This window comes from Notolepis coatsorum (assembly GCF_963971535.1).
Source record: "Notolepis coatsorum genome assembly, chromosome: 1".
Taxonomy (NCBI): domain Eukaryota; kingdom Metazoa; phylum Chordata; class Actinopteri; order Aulopiformes; family Paralepididae; genus Notolepis; species Notolepis coatsorum.
Window position 1 is genome coordinate 72,573,370 of NC_140165.1, and position 18,788 is coordinate 72,592,157.

Genomic DNA, 18,788 nt, shown 5'->3' on the forward strand with positions numbered 1-18,788 from the left:
ATATAACATAATTTTGTATAATACATTATATAATGTACTTTTACTTATAGTACAAAAAGAAAAAACTTGAGTCGCTTGACAGCAGTAAATACAATACAACACTATAACACAATATAACATAACTTTGTTTATCCGCATTACTCATTTCTATATTTCTCTAATGTGTATTTTTTAAGCTGCTTTTTAAATTGTGCAATATGTTTACTCATTTTGATGTATTCAGGTAAGTTATTCCACAACTTCAGTCCACAAACGGATATGCACATGCTTTTCAAAAGTGCTTATAAAAGGGCGGCCGGGTAGCACAGCGTCTGTCTACCATCGCAGAGACACTGGTATCGAATCCGGACAGGAGAAACGCACAATTTCTATCTTGCGACAACACAAAGCCGTGTGTCATTTATTACATTTATAGCACAAGTGACAGCTGTCAGAACTATGCCGTGCTAGCCTCTGCAGCTCGTAGTAACCAAACATTTTATCAATGAAATCCCACCAGTGCGTCTTCTCTAAGGCTGAGCACATGTCCCACCTCCGGATGCTTTTTGAGCGGCTAAATGAGCATGGACTGATAATCAACCCGGCCAAATGCCAGTTTGGGCGGTCGACCATTGACTTCCTGGGGCACAGAGTCACAAAAGAGGGAGCGGTCCCTCTTCCCATGAAGGTGGAAGCGGTGATGCATTTTCCCCGGCCGCCCACGGTTAGGTCACTGCAGGAGTTTTAATTTTTTACTTCTAATTTACATGCTATACTATGTTATTTCGTACTTATCTTGTCTAGCACAGTCTCTGGAGCGTAACAGTAAGAAGCATTTTGTATAAAAGTATTCTGTACTTCTGTATGACAAAAACTTGAAACTTGAACTTGTTTCTCGGAATGATCAACTTTTATCACCGCTTTATTCCCCAGGCGGCTCGGATTATGCAGCCTTTGTATGAGGCCCTTAGGGGTAAAGCGCCAAAGCATGTTGTCGACTGGTCTGCAGAGAGAGACAAAGCTTGCTGCTGGCACATCCTTCCTTTAAGGCCTCGATCTCCATCACCACCGACGCCTCATATTTTGCCGTGGGCGCAGTGTTTGAACAGTGGGTAGGCGGGGCTTGGCAGCCGCCAGTTAAGCCCCAGCGAGCGGAGGTATAGCACCTTCGATCGGGAGCTCCTCGGCCTCTACCTTGCCATCCGCCATTTTCGTTTCCTGCTGGAGGCCCGCCAGTTCACGGCCTTCGTGGATCACAAGCCGCTGACGTTCGCCATGGCCAAGGTGTCTGAGCCATGGTCCGCCCATCAACAGCGACAACTCTCATATGTCTCAGAGTTCACTACTGACATTCAACATGTGGCAGGTAAAGCAAACCTTGTCGCAGACTGCCTCTCCCGGGCTGTAGCGGGCGCCATCCACTTGGGGCTGGATTACACCGGTATGGCGGCAGACCAGGCTACCGACCCTGAAGTGCGAGATTTCAGGTCAGCCACCTCAAGCCTGCGGTTAGAGGATGTGGTTTTTGACAGCGCTGGCACCACACTCCTGTGTGATGTCTCTATGGGACAGCCCCGCCCCATCATTCCCACAGGATGGAGGCGGGTGTTTATGACGCTGTCCGCGGCCTCTCCCACCTGGGAAAGAAACCTACGCAGAGACTAGTGTCCGCCAAGTTTGTCTGGCCTGGGCTTAGGAAAGATTGGAGTGCCAGCGCGCTAAAGTGTACCGTCCGTCATACCAAGGCCCCCCTGCAGCACTTCCCTGTACCTGAAAGGAGGTTCGACCACGTGAACGTTGACCTAGTGGGCCCCCTGCCCCCCTCACACGGCTTCAGTTACCTCTTTACTATGGTAGACAGGACTACCCGTTGGCCAGAGGCAGTTCCACTGTCAGCCACGACGTCTGCCGAGGAGGCCAGGGCCTTTATTGGAACCTGGGTCGCCCGGTTTGGCACTCCAGCCGACCTCTCTTCAGACCGGGGCCCACAGGTTTTCCCTACAGAGGCGCCGGCCTCTACAGGGGTCAGGCGGAGCCGTTATGGCAGAGTTCTCCGCCCTCCTGTTCATTGACTTTTTTTGTTATGATGAATTCTGGGGGGACGTATGTAGTGGGTGCTATAGACATAATTCACCATTGTATTGTTTTGATGTGTTGATGGGGCACTGTCACTTTAAGGAGGTTGGTTTTGGGGTTGGGCTTAGAGAAGACGCACTGGTGGGATTTCATTGATAAAATGTTTGGTTACTACGAGCTGCAGAGGCTAGCACGGCATAGTTCTGACAGCTGTCACTTGTGCTATAAATGTAATAAATGACACACGGCTTTGTGTTGTCGCAAGATAGAAATTGTGCGTTTCTCCTTTCTGACGATTTCTACAATAGTGCATTTGGATCGCTTTTTTTTCTTCTTTTTTTTTTAACTTTTTCTCCCATTTTACATTTTTTCTCCCTTCCCCAATTTCGTATCGTCCAATTCTACCCTCCCCTGTCTCGAACGTTGTTAGGCCATGCCTCCCACAAGCCGGCTGCAATGTGGACTAAGCCTTACATCACGTGTCCCCTCCGGTACTCGAGGAAGCAGCAGTCGCATCTTTTCACCTGCACAGCGCGATCTCTCAGCGTCGGGGGTCTGCGTTTGGAGGGCACGCCACCCCCGTCGCTTCCTGATTCTGCTGCGCAGGCGCAACAACCGACCTGTAGGAGTCGCTGTCCACAACGTCGGATCCCCACCCATCAGCTTCCCACCCCCTAATACTGCCAATTGTATTAGTATGAACGACCAGCCAAGCTGATAGCAATGCGGAGAGCTGGGCTCGAAGCCAGCGTCTCCTGCATTGGTGGTGAGCGCCTTGCCCACTGCACCACATAGCCGCCCGCATTTGGATCGCTTTCTAAACTTAATAATCTATATGATTTCTGCGTTTATTGCGCCATACAAACCGGAAATGGGTGTAGGAGATCGGCGTCAAATAATTGGGATCTTTTTCCTCCAGTCTCATCGGCGAACGGTAAGAGGATAGTAACGTTCTTTTCAGCCCGATTGTTTATTAATTTCACTGCAAACCATCTGATCAATATATCAACCCATACTAAATAAAGCCGTTACTGACGATCAAGGAATTATAAACGACCCCCCCCCTTTCCTTCACGCATGATGAAGCATAATGTATACCGATCATATACATTTGAATTTTTTAATATAGTGTGTATAGGAAAGAAACGCCAATCGATAATCTATCATATGCTTCAGGGCCTATAACTACTGTTTTTGGAATTACAGCAGAAAAGATTAAAAACATACTTATATTCTCGACGCTATTAACACAACAATGTATGAATGAAAAAATATAACGTTCCCACATCCTGAACGATAGATAATCGATGTTGAATGGGCCATAGTAATGTCAATACAATTTTAAAAGTTATAGCCCTGCAAAGAAGGTAAACATCTCCATAGGCTTTCAACAGTGGCAGACTGGGTATATTGATGGATATAACCCATGGCGCCCAATGTGTTAATATAAAAAAAAATGTATTTATTTTTATATTATATTTATGATAATTATTATAATTATTATTGTTAAATAGAATAATTTTCGATAGGCTTGCCGTGTCATTCTGTGTTCAGGCATCCACTTGCCTACTGCCCCTTTAACAACTTATCCTTGATAAGTTTCAGTTTCACTTCCAGAGAGAATTTAACTTCACGACCAGACTGAATACTAGAGAACAGATTTAAACACAGTGGAGCTCAGATGATCTGTCCGGAAAAGTATGTTTCTTTTTTTTTATTTGATTGTGCCTGTGAGTCCGGCGGCGGAGAATGTTGATGTGTGTGTTGGCGCGTGTGTGTGTGTGTCTTTCCATTGGTTTCATTTGGTTAACGTTATTGGGCGAACAAGAAAACGAAATAAAACTGTAATGACCCTGCAGCTGTTCCAATGTAAATGTGCTTTTCTCTGAAGTCGGACTCTGTGTGCCGCGCGCTGTTCTCACACGGACACGGAACCTGCGAGTGCCTGCATGTGAGACTGGTGTGTTTGCGCTGTGGGGCGTATTCATCGTATGGTGCGCGTACCGTACCGTGACGGCCGTACCGTAAATTCACGGGACGAATACACGTACCGTTACACCCCTAGTTACTACTGTACCTGAGAGACCCTGCAGCTCCGGGCCTGGACCTCGTGGTGCAGAACTAGATGTTACTGTACCTGGGAGACCCTGCAGCTCCGGGCCTGGACCTCGTGGTGCAGAACTAGATGTTACTGTACCTGAGAGACCCTGCAGCTCCGGGCCTGGACCTCGTGGTGCAGAACTAGATGTTACTGTACCTGGGAGACCCTGCAGCTCCGGGCCTGGACCTCGTGGTGCAGAACTAGATGTTACTGTACCTGAGAGACCCTGCAGCTCCGGGCCTGGACCTTGTGGTGCAGAACTAGATGTGTTACTGTACCTGAGAGACCCTGCAGCTCCGCGCCAGCAGAGCCACCACGGCAGACATGGACTGGACCTCGTGGGACTTCTTAGAGTTCATGAACTCATCCGGCTCAAGAAGGGCACCTGCTGCGCCACACAGAGCAGAAGAGGTCACAACATAAATGACTGTCTTGGCCGGACAACACCCTTAACACTTTGAATGCCACTCGCGGCTTTTCTCTGGTTATTACCCCCCGGGTTGAAGGCCCATCACGAGAATATTCGTTTTATTCGCTTTTTATTTTTTATTAGCGATCTGAAATCATATTGCATCAAGCGAGCCTACCGTTGGAGATCCAGTCACCCCAGGCTCTCAGATGTGAAAAAAGCGCCCCCTATCGTCTCCCAGATGGTAAATCACCCTTTTGGATTGGACTCAATGAAAGTGAATGGGAGAAAGGATTTCTGACTCCACATTTTACTTCTCACTCGGCATCGACCGGCATCACTCCGGAGCCTGAAGAGCAGCGGGGATTATGTGTTCTACTGTATACACGGTTGATCAATACAATGATGGATTTTTTCGAATGGTGATCAGGAATTGGAATAATCCATTTGGATACCATCTGATCTCAGGTAAGGAATCTATGTTATCAGTCTTAGGATAATCAGACTCGTTTTCACGGAGATATAAGCGTTTCCCCTATATGTGATATGGCTGTTTTGACTGTAAAAGCCATCAGGAAATAAGAGCAGCGATTATCAGCGCGCGGCACGCGCGTGTGTGCGCACACATATACTATCGATTATCTAGCGTTTATTTGAAAACTATTCATAAATAGGCCGACAAATGACAACGTTCTAGAATATTCCAGTAAAAGGCGATTATCATAGAATGGGTTGTTTTTTCCGCGAAAACGAGTGATTTTCAAAATGCTATCAAACGGAAATGAAGCGATAAAAAAACAATCTGCCTTGACAATGTTGACTGGAAAATGAGTCTTTGATAAGCGACGGGCAGATTAGATACATAGCCATAATTTAAAACATAGATTAGGCGATATTAATGTTAACATTGGAGTGGATGTGGGCATTCAAGGGGGTAAAAAGGAAAACACGGACTGGCTCCCAAAGTGTTAAAAGACCATAATATGATCTTGGAAGATAAAAACAACCTTGAATTTATGGGCGCCGGTACAAGAAGAAAATGTCTACTTGGCTTTTATGTTGTCAGATTTATGATAAATGAGTTTGGCTGAACATGAGGAAACTGAATGGATCCTCTAAGCATGGAGAGTTTTCACTACCTTCTTCTGCTGGCGGCGTGGCGCGGCCTGGTGGGCTGAGCGCCTGCAGTAGCGTCTCCCTGGCCATACAGACACCAAGCCCGGGCAGACAGTGGACCTTGGCGGCCTCCAGCAGCTTGCAGGGATCAATCAATCGCTCAGTAGTGGCACAGAACCCATATGTTGTCTTGCACTTCTCTGTTAGGATAGGTTACATACATGTTATTCATTCAATATACTTGATATTGGCTGTGCAGAGGATTTCAGATTTTTTCAAAGCAATTTGATTGATTGAAAACGTTATTAACAGATTGCAGAATGGGGTACAATACAATACAGTACAGCTCAATACAAACAATGCAGACCAGAGAAAGACTTTCGTCTTGTTTACATTGATTGATTGATTGATTGATTGAAAATGTTATTAACAGATTGCAGAATGGGTACAGTACAGTACGGCTCAATACACACAATTGTTAAGGGGATGCAGACCAGAGAAAGACTTTCGTCTTGTTTACATAGGAAGTGTTTCCCCTGAGAATTCATGAGATGCCATGAATTGTGCAAACTATTTGTAATATAGTCAAAGTCTGCTTAGAGTCATATATAGTCATTATAAAGACTGTCGGATTCAGATTAAGATGACTTTATTCACCATATTGTATATACAAATGGAATGTGAATCGACATTACAGTGCATGATTCCCCCCCCCCCCCCCCCCCCCCCCCACAAATAAGAATAACATAATAAACAGGACAGAACAGTGAGACAACAATAGACTGTAAAAGTGCAGTGGTTGTCTCTGATATAGCTATTGTACAATTATAATTATTCATACAACTAGATAGGCTATTTATTACACAGTGTATGAAGTTACCATTCCCTCTGTGTTCTGGCGCCCCCTGGCGGCCGGTGTCCGCGGTGATGGCTGACAGGACCTGCTCCGGCGGCACCGCCATGAAGCGCGTCCACACGTCGTGCGTGTAGAACTCCACCGTGTGCGCGTTGGCGATGCTCAGCGACACCGACAGGAACCGCGTGACTTCATCCAGCCGTCGCTGCACCTCCTCGAGGGAATCAACAGGAGGAGACGCCATTAATAAAGAAACGCTCTCTCTCTGTCGCGGACAAGCGCTGCCTGTGACGTGTTTCACTTCCGGTACACTCAGGCATGAGCAGTCGAACATGATGCACAACAGCCATCGTCCGACGTCTCTACAATTCGTAGCCGCATTTCTGCAGACCCCTCTCTGATTGGTTGAGGCTATTTCTGCATACCCCTCTCTGATTGGCCGAGCGCGCGCATGCGCGTGAGCCGCGACATGCTCCTCTAGCCAGGAGTCGAAACTCCGTTAAGCTCCAGAGAGAGAGGCTGAAAACCTCCCATCCGCCTGACGGATGGGAGCCGAATCCCGGATCCGAGTTTTCTGATGAATAGCCCCAAAACATGGAGGTCGCGAACGCAATTTAAGAATGAATGAATGAATGAATGAATGAATGAATGAATGAATGAATGAATGAATGAATGAATGAATGAATGAATGAATGAATGAATGAAAACTTTATTTAACAGATTGCAGAATGGGTACAATACAGTACGGCTCAATATACATACAATTGTTAAGGGGATGCAGACCTGAGAAAGACGTTTGTCTTGTTTCCATCAGGGTCCCCCATTTTCAATTCATATAGACATTTATGACATACACAACATACATGACATTTATGGCATAGGGACATATAGGTATTTAGTACTGATACATTTGTGACATAAGCGGTATTCAAATATACAGTACTGTTACCCCTAGATCCTGACAGAGTATATACATATGATGGGGAGGGGACTGTACATTAGGAGGGGGTGGGTGGGTGGGAGGGAAATATACATACGGCGGGGAGGGAATATATACATGCGGTGGGGAGGAGACTGTCTATTAGGAGGTGGTGGGGGTTTTGGGCATTTACGGTGGCCAGTTTCGAATTGCAGCCTCCCGTAGGTGCTCTTTAAGAGCGGTTTTGAATGTGGGCAGGGATTCACATTCCTTTACAGCTTTGGGTAGGGCGTTCCACATTGTTGTGGCATAATTGCGAAACGTGTTTAGTCCCTTGTTTGAGCCGAATCTGGGTTTAACATGATTTGTTGAGCTTCCTCTGGTGTAGTGGTTGTGGTATTCACTGACCTTTGGGAAGTATTTTGACATGTACATGGGCACCCCGGTCGTATAGTGTATCTTGTAGACCAGGCCCATTGCAAGTTGCTGTACTCTGTCGTCTACTCTAAGCCATCCTAGGTTGGCAAAGTGGGCAGGGGTGAGGTGGGTTCTGGGGTTCAGGTCAAGTAGTAGTCTGACCAGTTTGTTTTGTGATGTTTGTAATTTTGTTTTAAGCGCCTTTGAGGTGCTTTGGTACCATGAGGTGCACGCATAGTCATAGTACCCTTGAATGAGTGCTCCTGCCAGAGTCTTCAGGGTATTCTTGTTTACCAGACAGGAGATCCGGTACAAGAATCTAGTTCGTTGGTTGACTTTTTTTTATTACATTGGATGCCATTTTGTCACAGGAAAGATTTGCCTCTGGAACCCAGGTAGGTAATTTCGTCTTTCCTTGTGACAATATTGTCACCCACTGTAACTGAGAATCCGTCGGTCTTGCTGAGTTTGTTATTTGAACCGAAGTATTGATTACGCCATAACGAATCATTAAAAAAATATACCGTTAACTGGAATATGTTGTGTGTGCCTTTACACATATGTTGGATAGGATTATGTAATTGGTTTGTCATTAAAAACCAATAATAATCGCTCGCTGGCTTCACTGACCAGAGCTCTCTCAGATTCAAAGAACATACATGTTTCGGAACCAATGTGTAACTAGACAGTTACAATATAACATTTATATTAATTAACCCAGTTAATGCCTTAAGAGAAAGAGTCTGGTGGTCAATTGCTACGGAAATGTTGTGTCTTACTAATAATAACTAATTCCTTGGTCAATAGAAGTCTCTGTGATACTTTCTGAATATGATTTGGGAACATCAAATTGGCAGGCTGCGAAATAACAACGTTACAATGTACAGTTTCTGACAGCTGGCTGTGTTGTGAAATGTGCATAACGTTATGAATAAACCGCGAAGTCACGCGAAATAACGTTATACGCGAATCTGGTAGTACATTTCCAATCAGAGAGGGGCTTCGCTCAACCAATCAGAGAGGGGTCTGCAGAAATGGAGCTCAACCAATCAGAGAGGGGTCTGCAGAAATGCGGCTACGAATTGTAGAGACGCTATCCTGCCACTCTATGGACGCCATGTTGGGTGTACCGCCATTATCCTGCCACTCTATGGACGCCATATTGGGTGTACCAAAATGCATTAACCCGCGTTATTTTTTTTTGTAACCGCAGTTTGCGGAGACGCTCTCTGATTGGCCACTGATGTTTCTGGTCATGTGACATGTGCGCCCAATCGTGTGACGCCTGTTTCTACACCGGTTAAGCTTAGGCGCTCTTTGGAAGTTGGTTAAGGTTAGAGTTTGTCTTAGAGCAGGGCGATAGAACGCCAGCCCTGATTCCAAACTCTAACTGTAACCAACTTCGAAAGAGTCGCCTAAGCTTAACAAGTTTCAAGTTTCAAGTTTCTTTAATAGTTGTCATACAGAAGTACAGAATACTTTTGTACAAAATGCTTCTTACTGTTGCGCTCCAGAGACTGTGCATGACAAGATAAGTATGAAATAAAAACATAGTAAAAATTAGAAGAAAAAAAAGAGGTCACAGTGTTCAGTTTAGACATATGTACAATGTTCGTAGACGTAGTTACCATACAATATACAATACTGTGCAGTGTACTAATATACAATACTATATAGTGCAAGGCATAAATGGACAAGGTGCAGTTTAGGTACAATTCACAGTAGGTGTACGAGTTGTAGTGCAAATCCTTTATCAATAAATATAAAGTGTAAGTGTGTTTGTGTGATCTAAAGTGTGGAGAGTGGGTGCTGCAGTGTGTTGTTTGTTTGAGTGAGTGTGTGTGTGCGTGTGGGTGTGTGTGCTGTGTGCATTTGATGGTTGTTGCATAGTGATTATTGTTCGTTTAGCGATTATTGTTCGTTTAGCAGCCTGATGGCCTGGGGATAGAAGCTCCTTCTGAGTCTTTCTGTGCTCGCCATAAGACTCCGGTATCGCTTGCCTGACGGCAGCAGTTCAAAGAGGCAGTTGTTCGGGTGGCTCGAGTCCTTAATAATTCTCTTAGCCTTCCCCTTGCACCGCTTGTTGTAAATGTTCTGGAGGGTGGGAAGCCCCCCTCTAATTGTGCGTTCGGCTGAACGTGTCACTCTTTGTAGTCTGCTACGGTCTTGTGCAGTGCTATTCCCAAACCAGGAGGTGATGTTGCCGGTCAGGATGCTCTCTATTGTACATGAGTAGAAGTTCCTAAGGATCTTCTGACTGACTTGGAACTTCCTTAGGCGCCTGAGGAAGTAGAGGCGTTGTCGTGCCTTCTTCACAACACTGTCAATGTGTGTGGTCCATGTCAAGTCCTCGGATATGTGGGCTCCGAGGTACTTGAAACTGTTCACTCTCTCAACTGGTGCCCCGTCGATGCTGAGGGGGCTGTAGTCCTTGACCCCCGACCTCCTGAAGTCCACAATCATCTCTTTTGTTTTGCTGACGTTCAGGGAGAGGCAGTTCTCCTGACACCACTGTGACAGGTTCTCTACCTCTTCCAGGTAGGCCCTTTCGTCGTTGGCAGAGATCAGGCCCACCACTACTGTGTCATCAGCAAATTTGATGATGGTGTTGTTGTTCCGCTGTGCTACGCAGTCATGTGTGTACAGGGAGTAGAGGAGGGGGCTCAGAACACAGCCCTGGGGGGCCCCTATGTTGAGCGTGATGGATGAGGAGGTGCAGTTGCCGGCTCTTACCACCTGGGGTCTGCCCGTCAGGAAGTCCAGGACCCACTGGCACAGGTCATAGTTCAAGCCCAGGTCCCTGAGCTTGGCTATGAGTTTGGAGGGGACTATGGTATTGAATGCTGAGCTGTAGTCGATGAACAGCATTCTCACATAGTTCCCCTTCCTCTTGTCCAGATGTGATGCTGCTGTGTGCAGCACATGGGCTATGGCGTCCTCCGTGGACCTGTTGGGGCGATATGCAAATTGCAGAGGGTCCAGGTTGATGGGGAGGGAGGAACAGATGTAGCCCTTCACTAGCTTCTCAAAGCACTTCATGGCTATGGAGGTGAGGGCTACAGGGCGGTAGTCGTTGAGGCAAGCGGGCGTAGATTTTTTGGGTACAGGGATGATGGTGGACTTCTTCAGACAGGTGGGGATGACGGCCTGTTCCAAGGACAGGTTGAAGATGTCAGTGAATACCGGGGCCAGTTGGTCGGCACAGACTTTTAGGACGCGGCCGGGGATGCCGTCCGGTCCTGCTGCCTTCCTGATATCCACTTTTTTAAAGATCCGTCTCACCTCATGCTCTGTTACCCTGAACACTGAGTCTCCATCAGCAGACCCCCCCCCCCCCATTGCCGTGGTTTGTAGGCTGGTGTTGTTATTCACAGCCTCAAACCTCGCATAGAAGGAGTTGAGATCATTTGCTAAGGAGATGTCACTGTTCAGTTTGAGGGGGGTTCCTTTGTAGTCTGTCATTGTTCTGAGGCCCTGCCACATGCCTCTAGAGTCAGCCTGTTCAAACTGAAGTTCAACTTTATCCCTGTAACGCCGTTTTGCCTCTATTACTGCTCTCCTGACGTTGTATCTTGCCATCTTGTGTTCTTCCATGTTGCCTGTCACCAGCCCGGTGTTGTATGCTGATGTGCGCACTTTCAGAGCCTCACGGACGGATTTGTCTACCCAGGGCTTTTGGTTTGGGTAGATATTAATTTTGGTGGTGGGGATTATTACTTCTACCTGAGTACAGACATAGTCAATCACCGTTTCGGTGTATTCGTTAATATTGGCTGTGTTATCACGGAGTACACTCCATTCTGTGCTTCCCAGCACTGCTTGGAGTGACTCTACTGACGTCACGGTCCAACGTTTAACCTCTCGCGAGACCACCGGCGTTCGCTTGAGACACTGTTTGTACTTAGGCAAAAGAAAAATTGCAACGTGATCGCTTTTACCGAATGGACTAAGAGCCTGTGACTTGTACCCATTCTTAAATTGCGAGTATACATGGTCTAATATGTTCTCGCCTCTGGTGGGACAGGTCACATGCTGATAGAAATTCGGCAGCACCTTTTTAAGACGCGCGCTGTTGAAATCCCCCAAGACCAAAATGGCCGCGTCAACGTTAGCTGCCTGGAGTTTGTTTACCTCGTCGTGAAGTTTTGAAAGTGCGACCTCAGTGTTCGCGTGTGGTGGAATGTACACTCCGGTGAGGATGATGGACGTTAACTCTCTTGGGAGGAAGAAGGGTCGACATTTTATCGTGATAAACTCCAGGTCTGGGGAACAGTGGTTAGACATTTCCTTTGTGTTGCCTAAATCGCACCACTCCTTGTTTATCATGAAGGCGATGCCGCCTCCTTTCTTCTTTAGTGACTCTAATGCCGTCCGGTCTTTTCGTAGAACGAAGAAATGGTCTGCCGGTTCTATTGCATGATTCGGGACATCTGGACTCAGCCAAGTTTCTGTGAAGCAGAGGACGTTACAATCCCGAATGTCCCTCTGGAATTGGATCCTTGCTCTGATGTCGTCCAATTTGTTTCCTATCGATTGCACATTGGCCAACAATATGCTGGGCAATGTGGTTCTGTGTCGTTTGGACCTCAGTCTGTTCCGGACCCCGGCTCTCTTTCCTCGTCTTCGCGGCAGCTTTTTTTCTTGTCCGTGGCCGGCGTAACAAAGGATCTCGGTGGGCCATTTCTGCTGTTCAGCGATCCGATCCAGAGAGCAATCCAAACGGTAAGTTTTTCTTAATCCAATGTCAATGATTGACTGACGGTCATACACATATAATGCACCAACAGTTGGTGCAAATAAAACTCCTAATACTATAAAAATTAACAAAATAAAGCACAGTCTCGTCGGAGCGATCAGAAAGGCAGCCATCACAGCAGCGCCAGTTCATCTAACCGGTGATAAACTAGGCGTTAGGTAGTTTGCAGGCTGTTAGAGGCGGAAATGGGCAAAGACACAGCTCGTCACGCGATTGGGCGCACATGTCACATGACCAGAAACATCAGTGGCCAATCAGACAGCGTCTCCGCAAACTGCGACTATGAAAAAAAAAACGCCATTAACCCCAATGAGTTAGTACATCAGCGAATTTTTTTTATTTTGTGTCTTCGGTTCGTTTCATTATTATTATTATTATTATTATTATTATTATTATTATTATTATTATTATTATTATTATTATTATTATTATTATTATTATTATTATTATTATTATTATTATTATTATTATTATTATTATTATTATTAAATACTTCCCAAAGGTCAGTGAATACCATGATCACAACACCAGAAGGAGCTCCACAAATCATGTAAAACCCAGATTCGGCTCAAACAAGGGACTAAACACGTTTAGCAATTATGCCACATCAATGTGGAATGCCCTACCCAAAGCTGTAAAGGAATGTGAATCACTACCCACTTTCAAAAACACTCTCAAAGAACACCTACGGGAGACTGCAATTCGAAACTGCCCCCTACAAATGTCCTAACCCAGTTGTACAGTAAAGACCAAGTATGGCCTTGTCAGTATTCCAATGTACAGTGCCCCCCCCCTACCCAACCCCCCCCCCCCCCCCCACCTCCAATGTACAGCCCCACCCAACCCCACCTACCCAACCTCCTCCAATGTACAGTTTCTATGTCAAATGTATGTCAGTATTCCAATGTACAGTGTCCCCACCCCCCACCCCCCCACCTCCAATGTACAGTTTCTATGTCAAATGTATATACACTCTTTTTCTGGATTTTTTTAGTATCACACAGTACTGTATTTGCAAATCTGGTATGTCATAAATGTATAGATGTAGCAGTACTGTCTATCTGTATGTCATATATGTTATGATGAATTGAAAATGGGGGACCCTGATGTAAACAAGACAAAAGTCTTTCTCTGGTCTGCATCCCCTTAACAATTGTATGTATTGAGCTGTACTGTACTGTACCCATTCTGCAATCTGTTAATAAACTTTTCAATCAATCAATTTCCAATCAATTATTATTATTATTATTATTATTATTATTATTATTATTATTATTATTATTATTATTATTATTATTATTATTATTATTATTATTATTATAAAGGGGACCCCCCCTGGCCGCGTGATTTTTTTCCATAGCCTATGTGTGCGAAGACCCTCTCTGATTGGTTTAGCGCCGAAGGGTCTCTTCCGCCTAACCCTAACCTTAACATTAACCCTAACCTTAACCCTAACCCTAACCCTAACTCTAAGCATAACCCACTTCGAAAGAGGGCCAAAGCATAACCACTTTGAAGCAGATAATATAATGTACAAGGCGGAGGGGCGGCTACGTGGTGTAGTGGGCAAGGCGCTCGCCACGAAATGCTGGAGACGCTGGGCTCGTCAGTTCGAGCCCAGTGCTCCACATTTGCTTTCAGTTTAGCTGGTCGTCCGTACTAATACACATTGGCCGTATTAGGGGGTGGGAAACTGATGGGTGGGGATCGGGCGTTGTGGACAGCGACTCCTACAGGTCGGTTGGTGCGCCTGCGCAGTAGAATCAGGAAGTGTCGGGGGCAGCGTGAGCCTCCCACGCGTTACTCCTCGCCACTGAGAGATCGAGCTGCGCAGGTGAAAAGATGCGACTGCTGTTACCTCAAGTACCGGAGGGGACTTGTGCTATGTATGACTTAGTCCACATTGCAGCCGGCTTGTGGGAGGCAAGAAACAGCGTCCGTGACAGGGGAGGGTTGAATTGGATGATACGAAATTGGGATGGGAGAAAAATATAGAAAATGGGAGAAAAAGTGGATACAAAAAAAATAATAATGTACAAGGCGGAACGGAAGAGACCCCAAGGACTTCAAAATTGCTAGAGTAACACCCCTGCACAAAAAAGGCAGTAAATTAGACCCAGGCAACTACCGCCCTGTTTCTATCCTTACATCCATCTCGAAAGTCATGGAAACATTTTTATACGAACAGGTCGGAAAATACCTTGCGGAAAAAAATCTAATCTACGAATTCCAATCTGGCTTCAGAACATCCCACTCCACTGACACATGCCTTCTCTATTTAAACGACCACATCAAACAAGAGGTGGACGCGGGCAAATACTGTGGCATGGTCATGCTGGACCTACAAAAGGCCTTCGACACTGTCAATCACACCATTCTGATTGACAAGCTAAAAGCAATTGGTTTTGATAGTCTATCAGTGAGCTGGATGCAATCCTACCTGGAGGGGAGAGAGCAGATGGTGGAGGTAAACGGTACACTACCCCCCCCTCCCAGTGAGCTGTGGTGTTCCACAAGGAAGCATACTAGGTCCGCTACTGTTCCTAATTTATGCAAATGACATGTCGTCAGCTTGTGACTGCAACTTGTTCCTGTTTGCGGACGACTCAGCCCTGCTGGTCTCTGACAAGAACAGGTTACAGGTTGAAAAAACCCTCAGCTCAGAACTATGGCAAAATCTGCATATGGCTCGCTGATAACAAACTATCATTACACATGGGCAAAACAGAGTCCATTCTCTTCGGTTAAAATAACAAACTCAGCAAGACCGACGGCTTCTCAGTTACAGTGGGTGACAATATTGTCACAAGGAAAGAAGATATTACCTACCTGGGTTCCATCCTAGAGGCAAATCTTTCCTGTGACAAAATGGCATCCAATGTAATAAAAAAAAAGTCAACCAACGAACTCGATTCTTGTACCGGATCTCCTCACTGGTAAACAAGAATACCCTGAAGACTCTGGCAGGAGCACTCATTCAAGGGTACTACGACTATGCTTGCACCTCATGGTACCAAAGCACCTCAAAGGCGCTAAAAACTAAATTACAAACATCTCAAAACAAACTGGTCAGACTACTGCTTGACCTTACTCCTAGAACCCACCTCACCCCTGCCCACTTTGACAACCTAGGATGACTTAGAGTAGACGACAGAGTACAGCAACTTGCAATGGGCCTGGTCTACAAGATACACTACACGACCAAGGTACCCATGTACATGTCAAAATACTTCCCAAAGGTCAGTGAATACCACGATCACAACACCAGAGGGAGCTCCACAAATCATGTTAAACCCAGATTCGGCTCAAACAAGGGACTAAACACATTTCGCAATTATGCCACATCAATGTGGAACGCCCTACCCAAAGCTGTAAAGGAATGTGAATCACTACCCACTTTCAAAAACACTCTAAAAAAACACCTACGGGAGACTGCAATTCGAAACTGGCCCCTGTAAATGTCCTAACACAACCCCCTCCAAAGTACAGTAAATTACCAAGTGTGGTCTTGTCAATATTCCAATGTACAGTTTTGCTTGTACAGTTGTACAGTGTCCCCCACCCACCCCTCCTACCCAAAAATGGGGGACCCTGATGTAAACAAGACAAAAGTCTTTCTCTGGTCTGCATCCCCTTAACAATTGTGTGTATTGAGCCGTACTGTATTGTACCCATTCTGCAATCTGTTAATAAAGTTTTCAATCAATCAATCAATTTGCACACATAGGCTACGGAAAGAAATTATGCCCTCTGGCCACGGGAGAAATCAGGCTTCAGGCTTATCTGTGGTCTCACGGCTTTCCCTAAGGTTTTGATTGATTGATTGAAAACTTTATTAACAGATTGCAGAATGGGTACAATACAGTACAGCTCGAAGGGGATGCAGACCAGAGCAAGACGTTTGTCTTGTTTACATCAGGGTCCCCCATTTTCAATTCATAGTGACATTTATGACATACACAACATACAGATATTATATATCATGACATTTATGACATACAGATGTACAGTACACAGTACTGTTACATTTGTGACATACAAGATATGCAAATATACAGTACTGTTAAACAGAGATCCTAACAGAAAATATATACATACGAAGGGGAGGAAACTGTACATTAGGAGGGGGTGGGAGGGGGGATTTGGACATTTACCGAATTGCAGCCTCCCGTAGAGAGCAGTTTTGAAGGTGGGTAGGGATTCACATTTCTTTTACGGCTGTGGGTAGAGCGTTCCACATTCCACCTCTGGTGTTGTGGTCATGGTATTCACTGACCTTTGGGAAGTATTTTGACATGTACATGGGTACCTGAGTGTTGTGTAGTGTATCTTGTAGACCAGGCCCATTGCAAGTTGCTGTACTCTGTCGTCTACTCTAAGCCATCCTAGGTGGGATTCGAACTCCGGTCTCCCACATGGTTTCTACTATAGTGCTGGGAATTACGGCTCTTTGGGCTCCATTCCTTTCAGAGAGCTGTCAAAAGACAGGCTCTCTTGTTTTTATTTTTATTTATGGATGGATGGATAAGAGGACAAAAAAATGCGGGACTGTCCCACACAAATCTGGACGTTTTTGTCACCCTAGCTGCATTCATTGTCACATTCACACCTTCATTAAACTGCATACCTGTTTATTGAATTTAATAATAATAATAATAATAATAATAATAATAATAATAATAATAATAATAATAATAATAATAATAATAATAATAATAATAATAATAATAATAATAATAATAATAATAATAATAATAATAATAATAATAATAATAATAATAATAATAATACACTTTATTTGTATGGCACCTTTCATACAGAAATTGCAGCTCAAAGTGCTTCACAACAGAAAAAAGACAGGCATAAATTGCAGACATATAAAATCACAGTTTTTCCACATTAGGATCTAACATCCCAACAGGCCACCTTGTTTATGATTTGCTTTAGTTTAAAAAAAAAATAGACAATAATAAAAAGAGTAAGATAGAATAGACAGAGTAAAATAGTGCAGTACAATAAGTAGAAGAATAGAATAGACATGAAATGAGCACATAAAGTGTAGACAGTATAAATAGTTCTGGATTACTGTTTAACAGTTTAAAGTAGGGCTGTCAGTTTATCACGTTAATTAGATTAATTCCATAAGAATGTAGAATACACATTTACAGACTTTTTTTTTTAATATGGTCCATTTGCATGTTCTTGGTATCTGAATTGATTGATTGAAAACTTTATTAACAGATTGCAGAATGGGTACAATACAGTACAGCTCAATACACACAATTGTTAAGGGGATGCAGACCAGGGCCCTATTCCCCGTACCTGGTTCAACTAAGTCGATCAATAGTCCCATTATCCAGATTCAATTAACCCGATGTTTGAATCCGGGATTTTCCTGTTCCTCGAAGGTGGATTCAGTCTCGTTCATTTGAACCAGACTTGAGACCCAGGATAATTGCGTGCGCCCGCCTCAGCTGAAAAGACAGCAAGTATCGATAGCAGAAATCCTGATTTTCTAACGGCATTGATTGATTAATTGATTTAAAACTTTATTAACAGATTGCAGTACGGCTCAATAGCCTCGCAGACAAGTTAAATGCATAATCTATAGGCTAATTTTAAGTCCCTCATTACCCCAATCAATCAGATTATATAATAATTAGTTCAACAGTTTCAGAATAAGGATACGGCTCTCTTATCCATTGAGGGATGTATGGTTGATGTTTAATTTGTCTGGCACCATGGTGTGATGGTAGGTCATTTTGCCTTTCACGCGGACGACCCGCATTCGAATCCCCCTTCTTCTAGTTTTCTTTTTCTTTTTGCAATGTAAATATTTCAATTTGGTGCACGTTGAGAGCTATATAAAGAATGACATCCTCAATGCATGTAGATTTATAATATTTTAACTTAAAACTAGGCTACTTTTGCGTATATTCATTAATATTATATTCCAAAAAATTATATTGGAAACGCAGGGTTTCGAACTCGGGTCGTCCGGTTGACAGGAGTGAGCACTAGCCGTTGCACCACTGTGCCAGATGGGATATATTCATTGTGTATCCATCAATGGACAAAAGACCCGTGTTTAGAATATTTTTCTTTTGAATGAAGTTTTATCTCTTTATTCTCAAATGCATTAATGTGACGTCAACGGCT

At 44.5% G+C, this 18,788-nt stretch overlaps 1 protein-coding gene across 1 annotated transcript in view; it reads right to left on the minus strand.

The window, feature by feature from the left end:
- Window positions 1-6,781, minus strand: part of mettl25 (methyltransferase like 25) — a gene marked incomplete at both ends in the record, with an annotated part of 60,473 nt that extends 53,692 nt beyond the window's left edge. Inside the window, 3 exons of the mRNA XM_084325127.1 lie at window positions 4,435-4,544; window positions 5,705-5,881; window positions 6,562-6,781. Of these exons, the coding sequence (XP_084181253.1) occupies window positions 4,435-4,544; window positions 5,705-5,881; window positions 6,562-6,781 (507 nt within the window). The remainder of the gene's footprint in view (window positions 1-4,434; window positions 4,545-5,704; window positions 5,882-6,561) is intronic.
- Between the last annotated feature and the right edge of the window lie 12,007 nt (window positions 6,782-18,788).